This window comes from Eurosta solidaginis, unplaced genomic scaffold, assembly GCF_040869045.1.
Source record: "Eurosta solidaginis isolate ZX-2024a unplaced genomic scaffold, ASM4086904v1 ctg00001086.1, whole genome shotgun sequence".
Lineage (NCBI taxonomy): Eukaryota > Metazoa > Arthropoda > Insecta > Diptera > Tephritidae > Eurosta > Eurosta solidaginis.
In genome coordinates this window covers 539,422-561,698 of record NW_027136923.1, presented here as the reverse complement: position 1 = coordinate 561,698, position 22,277 = coordinate 539,422, and the positions used below count along the sequence as shown (strand labels likewise).

At 38.0% G+C, this 22,277-nt stretch overlaps 1 protein-coding gene across 1 annotated transcript; it reads left to right on the top strand.

Moving 5' to 3' along the window:
• The first annotated feature begins 3,394 nt into the window (after positions 1–3,394).
• LOC137235813 (cytochrome c oxidase subunit 5B, mitochondrial-like) lies at positions 3,395–3,785 on the top strand. The gene is made up of 2 exons (XM_067758640.1): positions 3,395–3,599; positions 3,679–3,785. The coding sequence occupies exons 1-2, from the start codon at positions 3,428–3,430 to the stop codon at positions 3,783–3,785; spliced, it is 279 nt and encodes a 92-aa protein (XP_067614741.1). The 5' UTR covers positions 3,395–3,427.
• Positions 3,786–22,277: the final 18,492 nt, after the last annotated feature.

The window sequence follows — 22,277 nt, the reverse complement described above, 5'->3', positions numbered from 1 at the left end:
GGCGAGACACGAACTACAGGGCTTACGGTGATTCTGAACGTCATCTGCTAGGCAGAAATACACTCTTAGGCCCGGTTTCACCAACTCGACTTAACTTAGTTAAGTCAAATTTTTTAATTTTTCTGTTTCACCACCAATGCTTAGCTAAGTCGCAAATTAGCCTACCTGTTAGCTGGCTTATTCTCGACTTTCAACAGTGTTGCTGTAGTACAAATTTTGAGTCGAATTAAATGGCAGTTTTGATACTTATTTCATTATGCAAATATAGCAACCCCGCTATTGTTGGCATCTGCAATTTCTCTGAAGTGGCTTATTTGTATTCTCGGTGGAAAATTTGTAAAAAGTTTAATGGATCTTCGAGATTCTGGTGAAAGTGATTGCGATTTTGAAGCTCTGCAGGTAATTGTGCTTCGACGAAAAAGAAAAATTAAAAAGCGTCCTGCCTTTTTTCATTATTATGACGATGTTGACTTTCGCGAACGATTATGTGCAAAGATGCTGCTTGGTTTGTTTAATAAAAGACACAATTTATCTTGGAGCACGGTAAGTTTACATCATATTTTATAAATGTTGCCCTAAATTACTTCTTCGTTTACAGCAACAACGCAATGCAGCCACATCAAATGTTTTTCATCGCACTCCGGTTCTATGCTTCAGGATCTTTTCAGCAAATTGTGGCAGACCTTTCCGGAGTTTCAAAAGCATCCTTGCGACCAGATTTTGTGGAATTTCCTCAAACGGGACAGGAGCGCTTGGAAACAGAGGCTGCTTTTAAAGAAAAGGCAAATTTTCCGCGTGTAGTTGGGGCAATGGAGTGCACCCATGTTAAAATCAATTCCCCAGGTGAATATGTGTGAATAGTAATTGGCAAACAATATCTATATTAATTTATAAACGCTTCCCAAGGTAGCCGGTGCTGTCCGGCTTCATTTCAGTGTAATCCCATTTAATTTGTTGCGTCCCTCCCACAAATTGTCATCCTCCCAGCAGATCCTTTCAGCGGGGTAAAAGTCTAGTTGAAGGGTAGACTGCTAACATGCTACCAAAAATATCGAGAGAGGTGTCAAAAGACGCGTATTAAACTCGAAAATAATAACCCGAAGGCGGAAAATAAAAATTGCGTCTCAGTTCTGAGATATTTGCAGTTGAAATGGGCGATTTTCATGTGATTGTTGTAATGTTGTGTACCCACAAAAAAAAATTGTGAACATAAGTGTTTTGCACGGATATAGTTATGGTCTCCAAACCGGTGTTGGACCCACCCAGGTTAAGTTTTTATAAGCGCGGCCGAAGGCCGCCAACGCAGAGGTGTTCTGCGCAAAAATACGATGGATCCCACCCCGGCTTCGGAGGAACCCGCTGGTAATTTTTCGGTTTTTCACTAAACTCCTTTGAAATTTTTATTTTCCGCCTTCGAATTAATAATACTGATGTCAAGACGCGTCGTTTGACACCTCTTTAGATATTTTGTGAAGTTCACTGAGGACCTGCTTGTGTTTTTTTGCTTCATACGGCTGAGTTCTCAGGCGCCGTATTTCCTCATAATGCTTACGGAGATGACTCCTTAAGCCCCTAGGCGGTGTGGGTCAGCAATCAGATGTATGATGGGATGCCCAGGTTTCTGGTTATTCTACAGGAACTGTTTGGTTAGCATCTCATTTCTCTCCCTGATGAGGAGTATTCTCGCCTCATTATGTAGATGGTGTTCTGGGGACATAAGAAGACAGCCCGCGGCGATTCCGAGAGCAGTATTTTGGCAGGCCTGTAGCTTCTTCCAGTGGGTAATTTTTAAGCTTGGCGACCATATAGGGGACGCGTAGCATGCAATCGGCTGGCCAATTGCTATGTATGTGGTAATGAGCGTTTCTTTGTCTTTTCCTCAAATACTGCCAGCAAGGAATTTAAGGTTTTTATTACGGCTCTGGATTTGTAGATCCTGATCTGTGGCTCCCCCTGTTTAATTCTTCTTGGTTTCGATGTTTCATTTCTAATTTGCACCGATGCCTGCCGACCACCCAGATAATTTGCATTTAGCGCGGTGGTGGTCGTGCTATGGAGTTTTCTGAAGCCATACTGATGACAGGCTAGCTGCAAATTTGCTTGGAAGTAGGGGAGCAAAATGGCTTCAGGCGTCTTGGCTACTGGCGATAGGAGAGATATAGGGCGATATGACTCCTATTTTAGCTGGTTTTCCAGGCTTTAGTAGCGGGACCACCTTCGCCATTTTCCATTTTTCGGGTATGACAAATGTGGAAAGAGACAGGGTGAAGACATGTGCTAAATATTTGAAATCCTCTTTCCCTAGGCTTTTAGGCATCAGCATGGCCGTCTGGGCTCACTGCTTTGGATGGTTGGCATCTTGGCATCCTCAACCTCTTTGGCGGTGATGGTCATTGGTGACGCGCTGAATTTATGTTTATGTGCGTGTCTGTTGGCCCTCCGTCTATCTTTGTCGACCGTAGAATGCATTATATATTGTCGGCAGAAAGCGCTTGCGCATTTTTTGGCATCCGACAGTACTTTATCGCCAAGGTCGATGGAAACTTTGTCATTGTGCCTAGACGGATTCGATAGGGACTTTACAGTGGACCAAAGTTTACCTACACCGGCAGAGAGGTTACAACCGCTTAGGTACTCCTCCCATTTCGCCCGCTTGTGTTCATCCACAAGCAATCTGATGCGTTGGTTTATATCCCTTATTTGGGGGTTGCCGGGATCGAGCTGTCTTATAAGGTCACGTTCTCTCGCTAAATTTGCGGCCTCCGCCGGAAAGTGGGGCGAATTTCGGGAACTCTACCGGCGGGAATGAAGCGAGCCGAGGCGGATTCAATGATCTTGCGGAAAGCACGCTCCCCTTGGCGAGCATCAGTCGGGATTGGGAGGGCAGCAAAGCGGTTTTCTGTAAAGGATTTGTATTTGTCCCACTTTCCATTTTTAAAGTTAATGAAAATACGTTTTTCAGTATTTTTTTTTTCACATTGTCGGTATATAAATCCAGTCTCATCCCAAAAATCTATTGCATTGTTAAAGTGCTACTTTGTGCCAAGGACGCAAGTTAAAAGTAAAATTATACGAAGAACAAAAATCAAACGGCTTCCAAGTATTCTATAGAAAGGTTATCGAAAAGGGTTTAATGATGTGCTTTAGGCTGATTCGAACATAGTTCACCGAAGCCCAAACCTTCGGCCTACGTGATGTTAAGAGAATGGATGAAAACGATCTGATCAAGAAAGTGTTTCCATCAGCATCCGTAATTTATGATAAGGAAGGGGAGATCTCCAGTAAGTTGGGAAAAGGAGGTTGGGTAAGATTTGATGTCCCAACTGTAGTCAGTTTTTGTGAAGCAGGCAGTTATTAATGATCAATAATATGTTCTTTAAACCCTTATAAATAACTAATTTAAATATTTTGAATTCCAATTTCAGTGATGAACGATCCTCTGGAGCACGCAACCGGTATTGAAAGGCGTGAAGTTTTAGCCAAAGCTGCTGGCAACGATAATCCCTTCGACATAAAAGTGTTCAAACGTGGCGCAGGCACCAAAGAAAACCCCAATCTCATACCATCCACATTTGATGCACGTATTGTTGGTTGCATTTGTGAGTGAAGAATAAATAGCACAAGCGAACAAAATCTATTTTTTTAACATACTAAACAATTATTTTATATTATTTCCAGGCGAAGAAGATCAAACTTATGTGCAATGGATGTGGCTGCAAAAAGGTACATTAAAACGCTGCGAATGCGGTCATTGGTTCAAATTGGTTGAGAAAGCTCCTGTGTAAACTCATTAGTTTTAAATAAATGCAAATATCTTTTTATTAAGAAAAAAGTAACCCAATAAATTCCCAAAACCAACAAATGAAAACATGGTCAGATATTTAGTAAATATAAAACGGATATAATTGCTTACAAGTAAGCAACTAATGGAATAGAAAACGTGCATTTGTCGAGAGCTGCTTTCAGTTTAGTGCGGGGAGGTAACGCTATGCGCATTTTTGGACATAGAGGGGCTTTCGACAAAACGACAACATGGAGAAGCTGACGGAGCAGATTCCACTCATCCAACATCTCACAGATGACACGAGGAAGATAATTAAGTTTGAGAAGCGCTTCAAAATAGAGCTGGGAACAAATGTGCGTGGGACACCTCCTGGATTGAAGCGCTTCTCGATGGCTCGAAGGCACCGGAGGGCATAGGAGCGGGGATCTTTCGCCCCCGGATCAAAATATCCCTACCAGTTGTCGCCAAAAGCCGGTGTGCAGCATGGGTACCTGGACACAGAGGAGTAGATTGTAACGAGCGAGCGGACGACCTTGCCAGGTTGGCAGCGGCCGGAAAGCCAATAGGACCCGAGCCTATCATGCCAATAGAGTCACATACAATAAGGGAAGAGTTTAGACAAAAAGAGGTGTGCCTAAGAGAACAACACTGGCGCGAAAGTCCAGGACTTCGGCAGGCAAAGGCACTAATAGGAGTGTAAAACTCCCAAAAAGTAGCCTTAGGATTTCAACAGGTATACTCACAGGCCACTGCAGGCTAAAGAGCCATATGAATAAATTGGGTATATCGTCTAGTTGTTGTTGTTGTTGTTGTAGCGATAAGGTTGCTCCCCGAAGGCTTTGGGGAGTGTTATTGATGTGATGGTCCTTTGCCGGATACAGATCCGGTACGCTCCGGTAACACAGCACTATTAAGGTGCTAGCCCGACCATCTCGGGAACGATTTACGTGGCCACATTAAACCTTCAGGCCATCCCTCCCTCCCCACCCCCAAGTTCTATGAAAAGCTTGGGGTCGCCAGAGCCTCGTATGTTAGTGAAACAGGATTCGCCGCGGATAGGTGAGGTTGACAATTGGGTTTGGAGAAGCTATATATTGCGCTGGCAACCTGAAGGGTTGCGCTACACAGCCCTCGAATCAGGTATTTTAGTCGCCTCTTACGACAGGCATACCTACCGCGGGTATATTCCGACCCCCTAACCCGCTGGGGAGATGTCGTCTAGTAGCCTCTGTCGGTTATGTGATTGCGAAGATGAGACTGCAGAACACATCCTGAAGGAATGCGATGCAGTCGCGAGAAGACTTGGGATGCTAGCATCATCGAAAGTAGGAAATAGTAACATACACTCTCTGAAGCCGAGAAACATTCTGGATTTTCTCAGAGAACTCGGCTTGGATGAGTTGTTGTTAAGAGAATGAGGGCACAATATACCAGTAGGTCGCAGTGCTTGACCTCACAACATCTATCTATCTATCTATCTAAGTGGAATGCGGAAACTGTTATCTTGTCTATGAATGCAACCAGGCTAGAGAGCAACACATGTCTACACACGATCTTATGGTGGTAATCGAAGACATCAGAGGCGATTTGAGCTGGTGTCTTCGGGCCCGAAGCCACAATATGAGCTGAACGAACTACGAACCGACAATGTAGTACTGCGGGCGTGAGTTTTAGGCCACAGAGGGGTGAGTGGATGGTAATAAGCGGGCGAACGTTCTAGCGAGAGAGGGAGCTACTGTACGGCCTATTGGGCCCAAGCGGCAGCTGCCAGTTCGCTAAAAAAAAAATAATAAAAATATGGTGGCATATATTGATGGTAGACAGATATATAAGAACACTGGCGCACTCTAAACAATCTAAATTACTGCAGGAGAATGTAGTCTTAATCGCTAGAGGAGCAATCATACGCCTTTCAAAAAATAAAATTAGAATTTTAACAGGTTTCTTAAAAGAAAATGCAGACTCAACAGCCACATGCATAAATTGGGCAAATAATCGTGATACCTGCGGGTTCTTTGATCGATAAGCGGATACGGCTAAACATATCCTCCTGGAAAGCGATGCAATCTCAAGGGGGCTAAGTCTTTAAGTTGGGGCGGGATCGCCCCTCGTGCAAATAGAAACTAAGCGGAACCGAGGTTTTGTACAGTTATCATTTAAAAACTATTTAATATTCATATTTACACAGTTAATAGCATATCCATAATACATAGTTTAGGGTAATTCATTTAAAAGTGGATTCTGCAGCAGCCGAATCCAGACTGCTTTACAATAGGGTTTCCTTTTTAACAAAAATAAAAGAAACTGCCTTACGAAGATCTATGCAGTGCTACTAGAACTAAAATCCTTGATGGGTTTTATGGCATAGTGCTTATCCAAATGCGAGAACATCTTGCGCAATTTCTCACGACGTTCTTTCTTCCCGATACGCCAAGGTTTCTCTGTAGGTGACGCTACGCAAGGTTTCTCTGTAGTGCGTCCTCTCACATAAGCTTTGCTATTGTTTGAATCAAAGAACTGTTTATCAATCTCCTTCGAAGCGGGTTTTGAATCGATCTAGAGATTGGAGAAGGGAGATAATATAACAGAATCCAAATTTTACTAAAGTTTTTGCAATGCAAATTTGTGGCGAAGAAATCATATTCATTTTATTCGGATTTACTTCCTTTACATACCGCTCTAAGTCGACGCTGCGAAAGAGCAGTGGATTACGTGCGTCCACAATCTGCAGAACAACATCTGAACGTTCGACAACACGCCACAACTGACGCCAAAGCTCTAAATTCTTTTCATAAGGTGTAAGTAAGATGTCGTTGTCTTCTTGCAGCAGCGCTAAAGTGCGACACCATTCTAAGAAGCTTTCATTTTCAGCTCTTTGCAATTCCTCTGCGGTTGTTTGTGCTGTCCATTTAGGACGGCGTGGCACTGTTAGCATATTATTATTTTCCCTATGTTTTTGTTGCATTTGCTTCATTTGTGATTTCGAGAGTACACCAACGCCCGTTTTTGGATTGAAGAATGTGATATTCAGTTTCTCAGCTTGAAATTCAGTGTCCGCCAGCTCAGCAGTGCATAAAAAATCATGAAGTGAAGATTCCTCAGCAACAGATGCCAAATTTAACTGTCCCCAATCGTAGCCATCTTGGATTTCGGTAGTATGGAGCTGTATAAACCCCAATATATAAAAATAACAAAAAAATTTTAGCTTAAACATTGTTTATCCAAATGCAGTTTTTGTTTACCATAGTGTCGTTATCCACTTTACGGCGGAATTGATGCCCCAAGCGATTTTTTATCAATGCTCGTCCCAGATTGCCGGACTTGGTTTTGCTTTTCTTGCTCATACTGCTTTTTTAATACCATAAATTTGCAATAAATACAATAAATTCTAAAATTCACAAATATTCCAGCACGTGCGCAAATTGAGCAGATATTTTTTTTTTCCTAGATCCAGTTTTAGGCAAAAGTTGACAATTTATATAATGCGTTGAACTTTATGCACAATTTATTATTTTTATTATAATTTTATCAAAAATTGCCAATACGCAGCTGACAGCCGTAACTGACAATACTTCAATTGTATTGGGTTGCGTGAAACTAAAGAGTAGCAAAAAATACTACTATGTATAAAACAGCTGATAGGGTTGTTGTATGTCAATTTCGTTAAGTAACTAAGTTGGTGAAACCGAAAAAAAACTAAGCCGCAAATCTGGACTAACTTAAGTCACAACTAAATTTTAGCTTTAGTCGAGTTGGTGAAATCGGCCCTTAGTGTTTGCCAAATCACTGTCGATAAATACTTTATTCTAATTGAAAAAACATTAGAATGTGTGAGGTTTTTTATCGGGACCATCGGTGTGATAGGCTGAGATCCCTTTCTGAAAAAATTAACCCGATTTAAGAAAACTTAAATAAAATAAAAATTCAACAACAGTTCCCCAAACCTAATTGATTATTTATAATTTTCACTGTTGGAAAAAATACTCACAAACAAACTCCGATTTTCAGGAACAACCTTTTCATTTATCTTAAACAAATCCTCTGCACACGACAGAGGAAAGTAAGATCTGACTGAGCATGCTACAGCATCTTGTTGAACCAACTTGCTCATCACCACTTTCGTGTCTGCAAGTGCAGTCATCACTGCAGTATTCTGAGAAGACATTAAGGATAAAGAAAAGTTGAAAAGTTGAATTTAAGTAAATGTAATATATAGAAAATATTTAACACTTTTATACAAAATGGTCTCCTTCAGGTTTCTGAATGATTCTGGAAGTAAAAACAACACAAATTATTAGGTCAATTGCAAGCAAACAGGTAAAATTAATTGCAATCACTTTTGAGTTTAAATTGAAATTTTTGATCTTCTGTTGTAATTTTCTGAACTTGACTGGAAAAAGTATAGATTTATAACAAAAATTATTTTATTATCCGGAATCGTAAATGGAATATGCAGCCAAATTATCAAAATTTCAACAACCTCAAAATTTTAAACTCTTTTACTGATATCTCTTCTTAGAGTTTTGTAACTTTCCAACATATGCTGTTTTTTTATTGAAAATAACTATATTGATCCGATTTGGATTAATATTGTATGGGAGATGTCACGACCCTCATTCCCATGCACCCCACTTCTTACCACTTTTCTCCGCTGATATAATATTGATGTTGGGCATCTGCTTGCCAAGTATCATTTCCCCGGTATTGTTGGTATATATATCAGATGCCACGCTCCATACATACAAAAATTACCCCCTATACACTGAATCACTTTTTCTTAAAAATTGGTGTATATTTCATTTAAATCGGCCGTACGGTGAAAATTTGCGTGGGGCTTATTTATATGGTAAAAGTCTAGTTGAGGGATTGACTGCTAATACGTGTCCAAAAATATCGAGAGAGGCGTCTTGACTTCAGTATTAATAATCCGAAGGCGGAAAAGAAAAATTTTAACTCGTTCAAAAGATATTAACGTGAAGCCGAAAAATTACCTACGGTTTCCTCCGGAATTTTGAGAACAGCTTTCTGCGTTGAGGGCCTTCGGCCGCGATTATGGGCGGTCCACCAAGTGGGTGGGATGAAAAAGATGCGTGCAAAATCCCTTTGAGCACACACTTTTTTTCAGTGCATAACAACCATTGCCAAATTCAACTGCAAATATCTCCGGACAGAGATACAATTTTGCTCTTCCTCCTTCGGATTATTGTTGTCGAGGTCTTTTGACACCTCTCTCGATATTCTCGACGCGTGTTAGCAGTCGACCCCTTAACTAGACCATTACAAGGACTTTTAAATTGCCTATATTTAATTTTAGAAATAAGATTTTTCAATTAGAAGAAAATTTTTCTAAGCGGGGTCGCCCCTCGGCAGTGTCTGGCAAGCGCTCCGATTGTATTTCTGCCATGAAAAGCTCTCAGTGAAAACTCATCTGCCTTGCAGATGCCGTTCGGAGTCGGCATAAAACATGTAGGTCCCGTCCGGCCAATTTGTAGGGAAAAATCAAGAGGAGCACGACGCAAATTGGAAGAGAAGCTCGGCCTTAGATCTCTTCGGAGGTTATCGCGCCTTACATTTTTATTTTATATTTAAAGCGCAAGGTTAGCAAACGTAAAAGGGTAATATATTTGCAGCATTTATACGTGTCTAATCAGCTAACACATGATGGAAAGTAAAAACCTGTAGCACAATATTTTACCTATTTTATTATAGTCAAGCAATGTGTGTAAATCCCTTAAAGTATCAGGTTAAGTGAAAGTTGACGATTTATAAAATAAATCTTTAACTTCTCAAAATATAAACAATTAGTTTACAAAATTTTTCGATATGACAGAGAACGCATAGTACCGATGGTACTATCGAAATTGCATTAATTTAACTCTTGGACCGAAATTATAGGCCCGACACATAAGATTTTGTATGCATCATAGTAAGCTGACGGATGATTGCATTTATACTCGAATTGCGCGGGGGAGGGACAAATAGCCTAAAACTGTGACTACCATGCCCATTAAATAACTTACCTTGCAAATTTGTTATTTTTGCATCCAGCGCCTTGCAACCTGCACACTCTGCAACTTGTGACTTTTTATCTAAAAAATGAATACTTGGGTTGATGATATCTTATTCATATGTATATGTGATGAAACTTATAAGAGGATGATGGTACGTTCTCGAAGTTGCTGAAGGATACGCGCTTTATTTCTTTTGGCATGTTTGTTATATTTATTGTCAAAGTTTTCTGTATGTTAATTTAGTTAATAAGTAGAGAAATTAATATTTTGTTGCATATGATTTCGAACCACCAAACAAAGCAAAATATTAATTTCCCCAATGTGTTCAATTTAAATTGAGCTAAAAAGTGCCACGTAACAATGGCAGCAATAATATGCTATCAATATGAGGGAGACCTACTAGTTTACATCTATTTCTTCAATAGGGTATTGGTTTTCCTCATCTATGAGTGAGAAGTTGCCCACGCAAATACTAAGAGACATGGAGTCAATTGGTTCTAAAAAGAAACTTCTCAAATTTGCAAACTCTTTCCCTATTATAAAACGTCTGTCTTCTGAAAACCCTGTAATTTGTATTAGGCAGAAGCTATCTGGCTTTTTAAAAGAAAAGACGCAATCCTGGAAAAAATAACACAAACCTCTTCCCCTCAAAGTTTTAAAGCCCTGATGCTTTTCCATTATTAGCAACGTTTCATGACTGACTCGATTTATTATTTGTGGAAGAATTTGAGTTGGCTTTTTGTTATACTTTTTTAATGTTTGCAAATATTTTCGAAATCGTAAGCTGAAAAACTTGATAACAGACGAATTGATTCAACACACTCCGTTAGATGTAGTAAATGATGAACGTTATGAGTAACACTGGAATTCCCGAATATAGTTGAGAAATATTCAACAAATAAAGATAACATATTGTAACGAATTTACTTGCAAATCCTCTTATTTGCCCTTTTGCTAAGTTCGTATCACTAAACTGTTGAATAAATAACTCCAATATTGAATAATGGAAAAATGGCCTTTATTAAAGTACTTCACAATAACACTTATACTTTGCAACTAGGCTTAATAACCAAACTGATAGCTTAAATGACACTGACTTTCAAAATAATACTGCTATGGCTCGCTAGATAGCGTCTTAATCGAAACTGCTTGATAGCTCAAATCAAACTGAATTCCAGCGCCTCTACATTTTCTGCCTTTTATACTCTCTGATTTCAACGTTCACATCTTCTAGGCGCTTCCACAATCTACTAGTTGCCATCAGCTCTCAAACTTCTCAGCTGTAACTACAATTGCACAATTTTATAGCTTCTCTCGTTGCATACTTTCAGGAGTATCTCAGATATATGCATGTGTTTGTGCATTGATTCTCTGCTGCTCGTATACGTACATGGTACATATGTGTAGACGCAATTATTGTTTCGTTTATGTAGATGCATAATGATTGATCTATGGATGTGCATGGTATCACTGTTTAGCATCGGCTTAGAGATAGCAGCACCCCTTAGTTTTGTTAATATTCGCAACAATATTTTTTGCAATTCCCAAATTATCTATATATGATTTGGGACAAAGGAGCATCCTATACGCACAGAATAGAAGCAAAAATTGATAATGTAAGTCACCATGAACATTGTTTTTCAGAATAAGGACCCCCGTATATAACAGAAATTGGCGAAACTCAGTTGCTTTCCAATTTGAGATTTCATCGAACGATCTCGGCTTACGGGCGAATTCCCTCGTTTTCAACGGTGCAAGAGAGACTCAAAATTGTGACATATGTTTCTTTTTTAGCTTTTCAACTTTTATATTTATATCGTCTTGTATAATTCTTTTTAAAAAGTTTCGCATTATCCCCAAATCCACCAAATGCATACTGTCTACAGCTACTTGGCTTATCATTTTTACACCAGTGTAAGTCTGTGGAGTCTTTGAATTCCTAAATTTCGGTTCATGATGTGTTTTGTATCTTCTGGTTAAAAAGTCATTGTCAGTTACCAAATGTCCAGACACAGAAGAATATAACATTACATGGTTTACCTTTACCCCGATTTGCGTACACTTGCTGCAACCATGAGAAGCTGAATGATAAGGTGTACCACAAACAAACGCTTTCGCGGGAGCATCACATACAATTGACCTTATCAGAACTTTTAACAATTTGCCACCTAGTTCAATGCCATTTTCCAAGATTTTCTCCATTTCCGTAACAAAGGAATTTAAAAATTCCGAAACATCGCTTGGCTTTTTATTTCCAACATATATACCGACAGCAAAAATACAAATTGAACTAAAATCAACTAGCCGCACCAATATTGGCCACAATTGAATGCGAGAGCTTCTAAATAATGGCAACCCATCAATGTTGATGTCTATACAAACAGTGTCAATTTCTTTAAATATGTATGCAATTTTCTCCAATTGCTTGCTCAAACCAACATGGCAATAGAGTCCTGGTGGAATGGATTTAGTAACTGCGATTTCTCTTCTTTTGCATTGAGTGTTTCGCCGCTTCTTGGTACATCTAGATTCTCTTCTTGTAAAATACTAAGAAGGCTCTCAAATGCTCTACGTGATGGTCTAAAAGTAGTACACCATTCCAGGATTTTTTCCTTAACGGAACGCTGCAGTTTGCCTATAACTGAATTTCCACTATCTACATTAATAACTCCATCAGCACAATCACTTTCCTCACATTCATACTTAGTAGACAAACTTCCTATATCACCAACTCCAGTTATGCTAGTACCGCATTCCTCCACAGAGGATTTTGATGGTCCTGCTTCATCATTACTAGAAACTGGACTAAACATAGTCGTAGCATACATTTCCCTTTGCTTCTTGAAAAGTGTTCTCATATTACGTTTGCTACTCATTGCTACATGCAATTTTCAACTCACCAAAATCGCAAAACACCACAAAATTTATATTTTAATTTTATTTTTTATTTTATATTATTTTTATAAGGCACGAGCAAAATTTTTCCACTTTTCCGTACACGCTTGATAATTTGGAATGTATACTGAAAAAGTTAGATGTGTATACGCAAGCCGTTTATCGATTATTGCGATTGCCACCGACAGATCGAAAAAATGTAGTCGGCTGATATGATAGTTCGTGCTTGTGTTATGCTTTTCTTAAAACAGCTGTTGTTATATTACAACTATAACAAACTTTTTATGGAATAGCCACAATATTTTGTTTTCCAAATAATATATAAAGCTATACATGTAAAACCACCAATGCGGTACCGACAGATAGCAAATAGATGATAGGTTGAATACAGCAGCAAAGGCACAAAGCAAAGCAACGCGAGCAAAAAATTTACATGGACCGCCTTGCTGCGTTGATTTTGAACTATGAAACGTCTTGCTGCTTTAATACAAGCACAGATTTAGCTGCACTACACTACGCGGCAAAATATTATTTGCATGTATTCTTATGGGCAAAGTCCAAAAAGTGTAGCGCCGTTGCCGCTACATGTAAGTCCGCCTTTACTTTTATTGACAACATATCTGTACTGTTTTCACTATTCAACTTGAATCCATGCATAAAACTTACAATCGCCTTTTAAATGAAATTTCTATACAAATTTTTGAACATCAAATTTTTTTCACTGGACTGGAATTAATTTACACACAGTCGTATTCTTAAAATTTTGAACAGTATACTTTTACGGGAACCCAAAAATTAATGGTTTTAGGTAATATAAAACAGCGCGTAAGATTTTGAAATGCTTACTTATATCGCACCACAATTCACACACATAAGATTGTGCATTCACGAGTTCAAAATTGCTTCGTTCTGCGCATCTACGTCACACTTGACTTCTCCAGCGAATGAAAGAAAGAAAGAAAAAAACAAGAGCTAAAGGAAAATGACGTAAAAATTGCCTTTAAAATAATGTTTATATGCGCAGTGAGCCACCTTCAATAATTCCATCATGATATCGCACAAATAACCCAGACTGCGCATTCACAAGTTCAAAATTACTTCGCTCTGCGCATCTACGTCACAGTTGCCTACTTAAGCGAATGAAGTAAAGAGAGAAAAAAAAAGAGCTAAAGGAAAATGACGTAATAATTGCCCATAAAAAACAGCTGAACTAATGTTTTATGCGCAATGCGCCACCTTCTATATTCCAAATGCTTATATCGCTATATCAAAATCGATAGTTTCGTTTATCGACCATCTTTTGTCATCGTTGACATTTACATATATTTAAAGAAGAAATAGCCAATTTTCAACGGGCGAGAAAATAACCAATCTTCAACGGGCTCTACAATTAGCGGATGTGAAATCTTCTGCATTGGCAAAGATATTCGATTCTGAGAATGCATGTGATGAACGCGATGTTGAAGAATTAAAGGAACGTTGGGAAAAAGAGAAGGCAGCAAAAGCAGAAGGATCCAATAATTGTAGTAAATGCATTGATTATATGGTAATTCTTTACGACAGCATGACACTGCTAATACGCGTCAAAAAATATCGCAAGAGTTGTCAAAAGACGCTTATTAATCTCGAGAACAATAATCCGAAGGCGGAGAAGTTGGCGATTTTCATGTGGTTGTTCTAATGTTGTTGTGCACACAAAAAAAATTGTGAACATAAGTGTTTTGTACGGATTAGTTTTGGTCTCCAAACCGGTGTTGGACTCACCCAGGGTAATTGTTTATAAGCGCGGCCGAAGGCCGCCAACGCAGAAAAGTGTTCTGCGCAAAAATTCTATAGATACCACCCCCGGTTTCGACGGCACCCGCGGGTTTCTTTCTCTTTGAACGAGTTAACATTTTTATTTTGCGCCTTCGGATTATTAATACTGATGTCAAGGCGCGTTGCTTGATACCTCTCTCGATATTTTTGGACGCATATTAGCAGTGTCAGCTGTCGTAAAGAATTACCAAATTGACGATTTTACGCAAAAACTAAATAAATCTAAAGCTTTAATTGTAGAGCTCAATGAAAAGTTGAAGCTAATCGAAGAACAAGAAACGCTTATACGCGAGCTCAAAGCCTAAGCTGCATGATTCGAAGAGTATATCAAAAGTCAAAGTAGCACATCCGAATATAGTTCAGCTCAACCAAAACAAGCATCACCAAAGAAACCGGCTGCCAATGATGCTGATAACAGTAATGGGCAAGAAAATAAGCACTTGCACACAACTGAGATAAAGCACAAACGCGAAATTTAAGCCTTTATTTAAAAGCTCTTTTTCGTTTTCATCTAGTATAACGTTGGATTTGTTTATAATAATATTAGGTATGAACTTACTGGATTTCAATGTAGACGGTTTGGGTTTTCTTAGTTTAGCCAACTTAATTCTTTTTCTTTGCATTAGCTGTCGAGACAAACGCTCAAGCTTTGCGTTTAATTTTGTCAAGAAGTGATCCCATATTACTGAGGAAAAACTGCAAGCCAATAACTTATGTAGTTTATATGCCAATAACTCACACGATGATAAGTGGGCATGTTTTTGTTTTAACGCCTGACTTAACCAAAACACTTTTGCTTTTTCAAGCAACGCTTTTCCTACTGGGCACTTGCTTTTGCATTTAAAGGAAAGATCGATGAATTTAGGCATTACTTTTTGGTTTCTGCAAATGTAAATGTCCCACTGAGCGATGACGCATATAAAAAAGAAAAGCAGACAATAATACATATTGCAGAAACAAATGGGCATAGCTCTAGCAGTATAGAGCAGCTAGTGAGAAAACACCGAACCAAAAAAATCGACGTGAGAGCATTTCTTTTTGCGAAACGGTAGGCGTGGAAGATAAAAGTAGGTCTTGGTGTAGCATGACATATGATTCGCGATCTTTTGATAATATTAAAAAAATATTTAATGCAGTAGATTTAAAAGTCGCTCCGAAAACTACTACAAAACTCAAATCCTTACTGAATTCAGCCAAAGATAAGTGTGAAAGTCTGGACAAACCGGGAATTTACTCCATCAGTTGCTCATACACAGATGACGACGGGAAATAATGTGGCGCAAAATACATTGGCCAATCGACACGCACTGTTCGGACCAGGTTCATTGAACACTTGAAATACATAAAAAATATTGAACCGAAAATTGGAGTCGCTGAACACGCTTTATCGAATCAGCACTCGATAAGTTTTGACGATTGCAAATTAATTAAATCTGAATCTAATGTAAATAGATTGAATATTTTAGAATCGTTACATATTTATGTAAACAAAAATGTCTCAGTAAATCGTGATACTGGTCCACTGTATTCTAGTCTCTTCATAGCGTTGCAGTAAACTTCGCTAGTTCCGTGTCTTGTTAGTACATATTAATTTTGTTATTGCATATAAATTTTTTTTTTTATCTTTGTTTCATTTCTCTTTACATTGTATTTGCATTGTATCAGTTTTTTTTTTTGGTTTTTGTTTTAATGCTTCACTGAGTGATTTGTTAGGCTTACTTGTTAATTTATGTTGACAATGGTTAGTTGAAAACTAGCAACTGATGATGACACCACGCGCGAGTTAGTGCAACAGAAAATACACTACTGTACCGATAACATCATCCCATATATGATATAGAATCAGTAGTTTACATAAAAAGTATGGTCCTCTTTAAACATTGTCTATCTATCTATTAACCATTATCAGAAACCAAAACATTGTAAGCAAAGATAAGATTTCTATTTAAACATAAACCAAATACAAACATAAACAAAACCAAATAAAATATTATCAGCGAACAAAAGATTCCTATTCAACCATTGTAAGCATAGATAAGATTTCTACTTAAACATTATCAGCAAGATCCCTTTTTTGAACATTATCAGCAGCCACTAAACAAAAGAAACCAGAGCATATAAATAGACGATTAAGCATAGAAATAAGTTAGTCTTCTATTACACAGAAGCATATGAACTTCAGTTTAGAATTCACATTAAAGTACATATAGATACAAATAAAGTTTAACATTAAATAACGAAGTATATATAAACATTAGGGAAACTATTGTAAAAATACTCCATAAAAAGCATAAAGAAAATCTAGATATATTAGAATACTTAAAATCTCAATCAGAATACAAGTTCAATAATCTAGACGAAATATTATCCATATTTGTACCAATTGAACAAAATCCAATCAAGACTACATTTATAACTATATTAATTATAACCCTATTAATCACAATAACCAAACTATTATTAGAATTTAGAGTAAGGAGAAGGAATATACTTTATCAAAGAGCACTAATACAATGTCAAAAAGACCATGAAGAAAGAAAACAAAAATTACTAGAGTCCAAATTGTAAACGAGGACATTTAATTTTAAGAGGGAGGAGAGTTAGTGCAACAGAAAATACACTACTGTACCGATAACATCATCCCATGTATGATATAGAATCAGTAGTTTACATAAAAAGTATGGTCCTCTTTAAACATTGTCTATCTATCTATTAACCATTATCAGAAACCAAAACATTGTAAGCAAAGATAAGATTTCTATTTAAACATAAACCAAATACAAACATAAACAAAACATAAACAAAACCAAATAAAATATTATCAGCGAACAAAAGATTCCTATTCAACCATTGTAAGCATAGATAAGATTTCTACTTAAACATTATCAGCAAGATCCTTTTTTTGAACATTATCAGCAGCCACTAAACAAAAGAAACCAGAGCATATAAATAGACGATTAAGCATAGAAATAAGTTAGTCTTCTATTACACTGAAGCATATGAACTTCAGTTTAGAATTCATTAAAGTACATATAGATACAAATAAAGTATATTGTTTTATTTAAAATCGAAAGTACATACTTAACTCGCGTGTCGAAACAATTGTATTGTTATAAATAAAACAATTTAAACGACTAAAAGGTGTTGTTTCAATTTTGTATGTTGTTTCCTTTTGTATATAGAATGGGGCCCTAAATAATTGTTTTAGACATTGGATAAGAAGGGTATTTATCGTACATTTATTTTAATGATATCAGTTTATAGTCTTGTTATTATCATAATGTTCAAACAAATTCTTTTTTATAAAAAGTTGAAATTAACGGGTAAATTTTTATGATCTTGAAATTTAATGGTATGTTCATCTTATACATTTGTAAATTTTAATGAGTTATAGACGCCTTTCATAATAATTTGTTTACATTGATATGTTATATTAATCTATTGCATCGAGCAAATAAAATAAACAAGAATACATAAAAAACAAGTGAAGATATAATAAAGTATGATATTGACTTCATAAAATTAAAGGATATGCAGTTAGGTACAGCTTATTTTAATAATACATATTTAATATTTGCAATTAAAATCCCCAAGACATTTATAAGCGTTAAAATTAGATATATTATCCCAATACCCAACAAAGATTTTAATGAGATAGACTCTAACATAGAACAAGTAGGGAAGGCTAAGTTCGGGTCCAACCGAACATTACATACTCAGTTGAGAGCTATGGAGACAAAATAAGGAAAATCACCATGTAGGAAAATGAACCTAGGGAACCCTGGAATGTGGTTGTATGACATGTGTATCAAATGGAAGGTATTAAAGAGTATTTTAAGAGAGAGTAGGCCATAGTTCTATGGATGGACGCCATTTAGGGATATCGCCATAAAGGTGGACCAGGGCTGACTCTAGAATTTGTTTGTACGATATGGGTATCAAACGAAAAGTGTTACTGAGCATTTTAAGAGGGAGTGGGCAATAGGTCTATAGGTGGACGCCTTTTCGAAATGTCGCCATTAGGGTGGGCCAGGGGTGACTCTAGAATGTGGTTGTATGATATGGGTATCAAATGAAAGATGGTAATGAGTATTTTAAAAGGGAGTAATCCTTAGTTCTATAGGTGGACGCCTTTTCGAGATATCGCCATAAAGGTGGACCAAGGGTGACTCTAGAATGTTTGTACGATATGGGTATCAAACGAAAGGTGTTACTGAGCATTTTAAGAGGGAGTGGGCATTAGGTCTATAAGTGGACGCCTTTTCGAGATATCGTCATTAGGGTGGGCCAGGGGTGACTCTAGAATGTGTTTGTACGATATGGGTATCAAACGAAAGGTGTTACTGAGCATTTTAAGAGGGAGTGGGCATTAGGTCTATTGGTGGACGTCTTTTCGAGATATCGCCATTAGTGTGGGCCAGGGGTGACTCTATAATGTTTGTACGATATGGGTATCAAACGAAAGGTGTTACTGAGCATTTTAAGAGTGAGTGGGCATTAGGTCTATAGGTGGACGCCTTTTCGAGATATCGCCATTAGGGTGGGCCAGGGGTGACTCTAGAATGTGTTTGTACGATATGGGTATCAAATGAAAGGTGGTAATGAGTATTTTAAAAGGGAGTAATCCTTAGTTCTATATGTGGACGCCTTTTCGAGATATCGCCATAAAGGTGGACCAAGGGTGACTCTAGAATGTTTGTACGATATGGGTATCAAACGAAGGGTGTTACTGAGCATTTTAAGAGGGAGTGGGTATTAGGTTTATAGGTGGACGCCTTTTAGAGGTATCGCCATTAGGGTGGGCCAGGGTGACTCTAGAATGTGTTTGTACGATATGGGTATTAAATGAAAGGTGGTAATGAGTATTTTAAAAGGGAGTAATCCTTAGTTCTATAGGTGGACGCCTTTTCGAGATATCGCCATAAAGGTGGACCAAGGGTGACTCTAGAATGTTTGTACGATATGGGTATCAAACGAAAGGTGTTACTGAGCATTTTAAGAGGGAGTGGGCATTAGGTCTATTGGTGGACGTCTTTTCGAGATATCGCCATTAGTGTGGGCCAGGGGTGACTCTATAATGTTTGTACGATATGGGTATCAAACGAAAGGTGTTACTGAGCATTTTAAGAGGGAGTGGGCATTAGGTCTATAGGTGGAGGCCTTTTCGAGACATCGCCAATAGGGTGGGCCAGGGGTGACTCTAGAATGTTTGTACGATATGGGTATCAAACGAAAGGTGTTACTGAGCATTTTAAGGGGGAGTGGACATTAGGTCTATAGGTGGACGCCTTTTCGAGATATCGCCATTAGGGTGGGCCAGAGGTGACTCAAGAATGTTTGTACGATATGGGAAAGGTGTTACTGAGCATTTTAAGAGGGAGTGGGCATTAGGTCTATAGGTGGACGCCTTTTCGAGATATCGCCATTAGGGTGGGCCAGGGGTGACTCTAGAATGTGTTTGTACGATATGGATATCAAATTAAAGGTATTAATGAGGGTTTTAAAAGCGAGTGGCCCTTAGATGTATATGTGAAGGTGTTCTCGCGATATCGACCAAAATGTGGACCAGGTGATCCAGAAAATCATCTGTCGGGTACTGCTAATTTATTTATATATGCAATACCACTAACAGTATTCCTGCCAAGATTCCAAGGGCTGTTGATTTCGCCTTGTAGAACTTTTTCATTTTCTTCTACTTAATATGGTAGGTGTCACACCCATTTTACAAAGTTTTTTCCAAAGTTATATTTTGCGTCAATAAACCAATCCAGTTACCATGTTTCATCCCTTTTTTCGTATTTGGTATAGAATTATGGCATTTTTTTCATTTTTCGTAATTTTCGATATCGATAAAGTGGGCGTGGTTATGGTCGGATTTCGGCCATTTTTTATACCAAGATAAAGTGAGTTCAGATAAGTAGGTGGGCTAAGTTTAGTGAAGATATATCGTTGTTTGCTCAAGTTATTGTGTTAAAGGCCGAGCGGAGGGACAGACGGTGGACTGTGTATAAAAACTGGGCGTGGCTTCCGCCGATTTCGCCCATTTTCACAGAGAACAGTTACCGTCATAGAATATATGTCCCTACCAAATTTGAGAAGGATTGGTAAATTTTTGTTGGACTTATGGCATTAAAAGTATTCTAGACAAACTAAATGAAACTGGGCGGAGCCACGCCCATTTTGAAATTTTCTTTTATTTTTGTATTTTGTTGCATCATATCATTACAGGAGTTGAATTTTGACTTAATTTACTTATATACAGTAAAGATATTAAATTTTTTGTTAAAATTTGAATTTAAAAAATTTTTTTTTTAAAAAGTGGGCGTGTTCTTCATCCAATTTCGCTAATTTTTATTTAGCACATATATAGTAATAGTAGTAGCGTTCCTGCCAAATTTCGTCATGATATCTTCAACGACTGCCAAATTACGGCTTGCAAAACTTTTAAATTACCTTCTTGTAAAAGTGGACGGTGCCACGCCCATTGTCCAAAATCTTACTGGTTTTCTATTCTGTGTCATAATGTCAACCCATCTGCCAAGTTTCATCGCTTTAACCGCCTTTGGCAATGAATTATCGAATTTTTTCGGTTTTTCGAAATTTTCGATATCGAAAAAGCGGGCGTGGTTATAGTCCGATATCGTTCATTTTAAATAGCGATCTGAGATGAGTGCCCAGGAATCTACATACCAAATTTCATCAAGATACCTCAAAATTTACTCAAGTTATCGTGTTAACGGACGGACGGACGGACGGACGGACGGACGGACATGGCTCAATCAAATTTTTTTTCGATCCTGATTATTTTGATATATGGAAGTCTATATCTATCTCGATTCCTTTAAATATGTACAACCAACCGTTATCCAATCAAACTTAATATACTCTGTGAGCTCTGCTCAACTGAGTATAATAAAATATATAACATAAATTTCGATAGACACAAACTCTTTGACATTATCTTCGGATCGCGTTCCAAAACAAGTATTTTGATACCTTTCCAAAATTTTAGGACGTGTGTTAAGGGTGTCTTGCGGCCTTATAGTAATACCTTTGTATGCATATTACAATTAAGTTGATGCATATTGAACTAGAGAGATATTAAGCTAGATAGATAATCAATCATTTTGTAAACTAATTTATCTATTGAGGGGCCACGACTTTTACCATTATTATGCAGCTGTCGGCATAAGAAATGATAGTAGCTCCTCCTTTATAGTTCTCCTTGATTTTGAAGTTCGTTCCTAAACTTTGCCAACTTTGGCCGGTTACCCAAAAAGCTTTCACGCAATCTACTCAGCCAACGGAACGAAATAACACTTGGCGATTTCGTGATCGATGGGAGAGGGATATGGCCTCTTATGGCCACTGGGCGGTGTAGTCTCATTAATCAGATATCTGTTTGGATACCCAGGTTTGTAGATATTTAAGAGAAATTGTTTGGTTAGCATTTTATTTCTCTCCCAAATGGGGAGTACTCTCGACTCATAGTGTAGATGGTGTACTGGGGACATAAGAAGACAGCCCGTAGCGGTTCTGAGGGCAGTATTTTCTAAGGTCTGTATTTTCTTCCAGTGAGTAACCTTTATTTAGCCTTGGCGACCGCATTGGGGACGCATATCATGCCGGCCAATTGCTTTGTAAGTGAAAAAGCATTTCTTTATCTTTACCCCAAGTGTTGCCGGTAAGAGATTTGGGGATTTTATTAGGGCTGTTGCGGTTTTCGGGCCAATTGCGGCTGCATAGACATCCTGATCGAACGTCATTCC